The sequence below is a fragment of the Carya illinoinensis genome, chromosome 11 (assembly GCF_018687715.1).
Source record: "Carya illinoinensis cultivar Pawnee chromosome 11, C.illinoinensisPawnee_v1, whole genome shotgun sequence".
Taxonomy (NCBI): domain Eukaryota; kingdom Viridiplantae; phylum Streptophyta; class Magnoliopsida; order Fagales; family Juglandaceae; genus Carya; species Carya illinoinensis.
This window is the reverse complement of record NC_056762.1, coordinates 35,993,177-35,997,516: the sequence shown is the minus strand read 5'-3', so window position 1 is coordinate 35,997,516 and position 4,340 is coordinate 35,993,177. Positions and strand designations below refer to the sequence as shown.

Below are 4,340 nucleotides of genomic sequence, written 5' to 3'. Positions count from 1 at the left end.
GAAAGAGACATTTCTATATATATACTTAAAAAATTTTAAAAAGTATATGAGAATAAGAAAATTATAAATTTATTTTAGATGGGTAATTTCTATATACATGAAATTATGAATAAATTTGGAGGCTATTTTGAATTTTGAAACAACTTGGCTCCCCCTCAACCATTATGTAAATTCATTATTGAAGTCACGTTAGTTTGTATATTTATTTTTATAAAATTTTTTTATAGACAAAATATTTATTTTTTCAAACTGCTTGGAAAGTTACAAAAATTTAATTCAAAAGTCCAGTAACTCATGTCTTATTCTACGTACGTACATCATTTGCAAGTAGCTTAAATTTCCTTGGCCTAAATAATCATTCTTCTTGATTTTTTGTAAAAAGATCTTAATTGAAATATGTAGATAACGGTCTATTTAATACGTTTAAAAAAAAATCTCGTCACAAAATAAAATTAATAAATGAATCCACGTCCGTAGGTAACCCCATCTTGTCCGAATCGCTGAAACGGTTAATGTTGGTGGAAGTCTTGAACGGCTGCCTGACGGTATTTTCTCAGCCATTCATCGCTTCCAATGTGCATTTTCAAACTTGGTAGACCTTTTTCTTTTGTTTATACGTGCGAGAGAGAGACAGAGAGAGAGGCCATTTCTTGTTCACATGAATTCTCATCTTTATTTTCAATATTTCCTTGTCATCTAGAAGCGTGAGTACGGACCCGTTGTGTGAACCCACTAGCTAGCTAGGAATTATTAGAATAATTCTTTGCTCAATTGACAGAAGAAAGTACCCCCCAATATATTATGTCAATTATCAACCGCGTCTCTGACTGGAACAACGTGTTGATTTTTCAATTTTAACCCCTTTACTCTTTTTTATAGTTTTGACTGGAACAACTGATTGGGTTTGCATTTGATTAATTTATAAATTCCAGTTTTAAGATTTAAAAACTCAATTATTTTTACGTATTCTTTACACATGACTCTATTAATATGATTAGTTATATAATTTTTTAATATAAAATAATTATTTTTACTAATTATATTAGTGAAGTACGTAATAAATACACAAAAGTGATTGTATGTAGTAAAATTTTTTTAGATTTCATAATTTATTTTAGTATCAGAACTTTTATATTTGCTTACTTTTGGTCTAGTTAGCTACAAAAAAAAAAAAAAAAAATATTTGTGACAAATTATTTATAATGAGAATGACTATTTATGACCAAAACATACTCATTTAGAAAATAATCATTTTTACATTAAATAACTTACCATTTAAAAACAGTTTTTTTTGGTGGCACACGAAATGTTAGAAAAGAAGTCATAAAGAGATTAAATGGATCGGAGACGCGGGTACGGGTCCTTCGATTCAATAGGGCAAAAGCAAGAAAAAGGGACTTGGCATATATATATATATAGAATTTCAAAAACAAATTATAGAGCACTGAAACCCACGTAATCAATCATCAAATCCAAATGTTTATGTCTTTGTCATTCTAAAGTATGAGCTGCAGGTACGTACGAAGGAGTTCAGGACACTTTGATCCCATCTTCTTATATATGCACACTAGTTTTGTGGATAATGAGCCGAGCTCCATTTGCAGATCAATGATCGGTCTCTACCCTGCAGTTTCTTTTATTTCATCAAGGATATTATATATATATATATATATATATATATATTAAAATAAATCAGAATTACAAAGAGAGAAGAGGGGGGGGGGACTGTCTCAAACAAAAATTAATCTATTACAACCAAATATAAAGTGCATGAAATAAAACTAAAAGGAAAAAAAAAGGCAATAAACCAATACTTAATGCTTAATTTTGTTCCTTGGCAAGGCCATGGAAGGGAAATGATTGATTCAACTTGAGAATTATTTGTATTCGATCTTCTTTATAAATTTTCAAAAAATATCCGTATTTTAATTTGGTGTAAATTCTCTAATGTTTTTTCATGTTATTTTTTTAGTAAGTGCAACATGTGCCTAGCTTTCAATATTGCAATCAATTAAGTTACTTCTCCACAGCTAACAACCCAGCCAATCATTAAGCAAGCTAGCTCGGCCCTGCGTGGATACAAAACAAGGGAAACATACAGAAATTTGTGCTTGATCAAGTCTAGTGGACGCGAAAATAATCTAATTAATCTGGCATTAGTCTTCAATTCATTATTAAATGTTATGGCTAAACGCCAAAACTGGTGTAGGTACTAGCAGAAGCTTCTGTTCTATTACAATCTTATCATTTTATTGATTTGGATTGAAAGATAAGATGATTTTAGATGAAAGATAAAAATTAAATAAAATATTATTATAATAATATTATTATTTTGAGATTTAAAAAAATTGATTTTTTTATTATAATTTATATAAAAATTTAAATAAATTATAATAATGAGATAAGATAAGATAAATATTTTCTGATTCGGATATATAAATATATATATAATAGATGCAGTAATTGCAATGGTCAAAGTCTCCCGGCCAACACGTTATGAAAACTAAGTAAATTAATAATAGAAAATAAAATATCTCAAGCCTGAATGAACCTTTATTTCATACCCCTGCAGGCTGTTAAAGTCATGCATTCCTGATCATTCGATCCATACGAGCGTATATTATAAATACACAACTCCTCCTTGCCTCCAGGACACACAGCTCAGAGCCTTTCTGCCATTTCATCTTGCAAAAGATTAAGAAACTAAGGAAAACAAAACCTTGCTATCTAGCTAGCTCCTTCAAACACATACTAAACAAGGTGCGTACCAATCATTCACAATGAAGGGAGAGGGGAAACGAAACACTAAATGCTTAGTATACGTTGCTGCTTTCATAGTGTTTCAGACCATTATCATCTTGGCCTTCGCCCTAACTGTGATGCGCGTAAAGAGTCCTAAAGTCAGGTTCGGTGCTGTGGTGGTAGAAAATACTTCCAGCAGCACCAACTCATCTTCTTTCGACATGAGATTGTTTGCGCAGGTGGCCATCAAGAACACAAACTTCGGACACTTCAAGTACGATAGCAGCAACGTCACCATCTTATACGGGGACACGCAGGTGGGGTCGGCTGTCATTCCCAAGGGGCGTGCCAAGGCAAGGAAGACTCAGAGATTCAACGTCACCATCGACGTTACCTCAGCCAGCCTCTCGGGGAATGCAAACCTTGCGAATGACATTGGGTCTGGAGTTCTGAGGCTGAGCAGCCAGGCCAAGCTGAGCGGAAAGGTGCACCTGATGAAGGTTATCAAGAAGAAGAAGTCTGGTCAAATGAGCTGCACCATTGCAGTCGAATTGGCACAGCGTGCAATCCAGGAGTTGACGTGCAAGTGAAATAGTATGTATGCGTAAAATATAACCGCCTTCGGGGTGGGTGTTTGTCGATCGATCCATCGTCAATTTTAACTATTTGGTTTTTGTGTATTTCTTGTTTGTTCTTTTATTCTTTTGTAGGAGCTGACGTCGTACGTATTCAGTCATTTCTAGATCGATCTATCTTCGTTTTGTACGCCTTAGCTTTTGGATTTGTGTTATATTATACAGATATATATATATATATATATAAACAGACTTGCTTTAATATGCCTCTGCTTGATTTTAGAGTACTCCTTGACAGTACTAGATCATCTATCTTTGCGCGCCTCAATAATTCGGAAATCTTGGCACTTGCAATATCGATCTGAATTATAATTGGAAGGCATGCACATGGAATTGAGTACAAAACCAGATTGTGAAACAAAACCAGATGAAGATGCATGCATAGTAATAATCAAGTACATGCATGAGGCTGTACCGTGTTGAAGTATCAAAGATGTTGAACACCACGTGGCCGTATGTACAGTTTCAAATATTAAGTACATGTTTAATCTCTAAAAACCATGATAATTGTTGGCAACTATAAAGCTGTCTGTTATTTGGTCTCTCCCTTCCTTTTTCTTTTATTTTCTTGGCAGCAGAGATGGCTTCTATGCCGCTTTATTTATTTTTATTTCTTTTTTGTCAGATTTACTTTATATAAGAAGAATTTTACAATTTAAAATAAATTTATAATATAATTTTTTAAAATTATTTTTGTGATAAAATATTTTCTTTAAACAAAAGGGTTCTTTTATATATAAAATTTGTGTGGAACAAACAACTCGCTCGAGCAAAAAGGCATCTTTTCTGAAATTTGATCTCACTTAATTATTATGTGAGCCAGAGTTAGCAGCACTGCATGCATGGCTTGCGTTCAGGTCCATCAAGCTGAAATTTCATTTTTGTAACCAGCAGAACTGGCGCTGCAGTACTGTTTGAAGTTTGAACTAAAATGCTAATTTCCTGGTCAGCCACCCACCGCCG

General features: G+C 33.2%; 1 protein-coding gene across 1 annotated transcript; it reads left to right on the top strand.

The window, feature by feature from the left end:
* The first annotated feature begins 2,607 nt into the window (after positions 1–2,607).
* Positions 2,608–3,579, top strand: LOC122281803 (late embryogenesis abundant protein At1g64065-like). Its single transcript, XM_043093605.1, has one exon. The coding sequence runs from the start codon at positions 2,781–2,783 to the stop codon at positions 3,330–3,332; it is 552 nt and encodes a 183-aa protein (XP_042949539.1). The 5' UTR covers positions 2,608–2,780; the 3' UTR covers positions 3,333–3,579.
* The last annotated feature ends 761 nt before the right edge of the window (positions 3,580–4,340 follow it).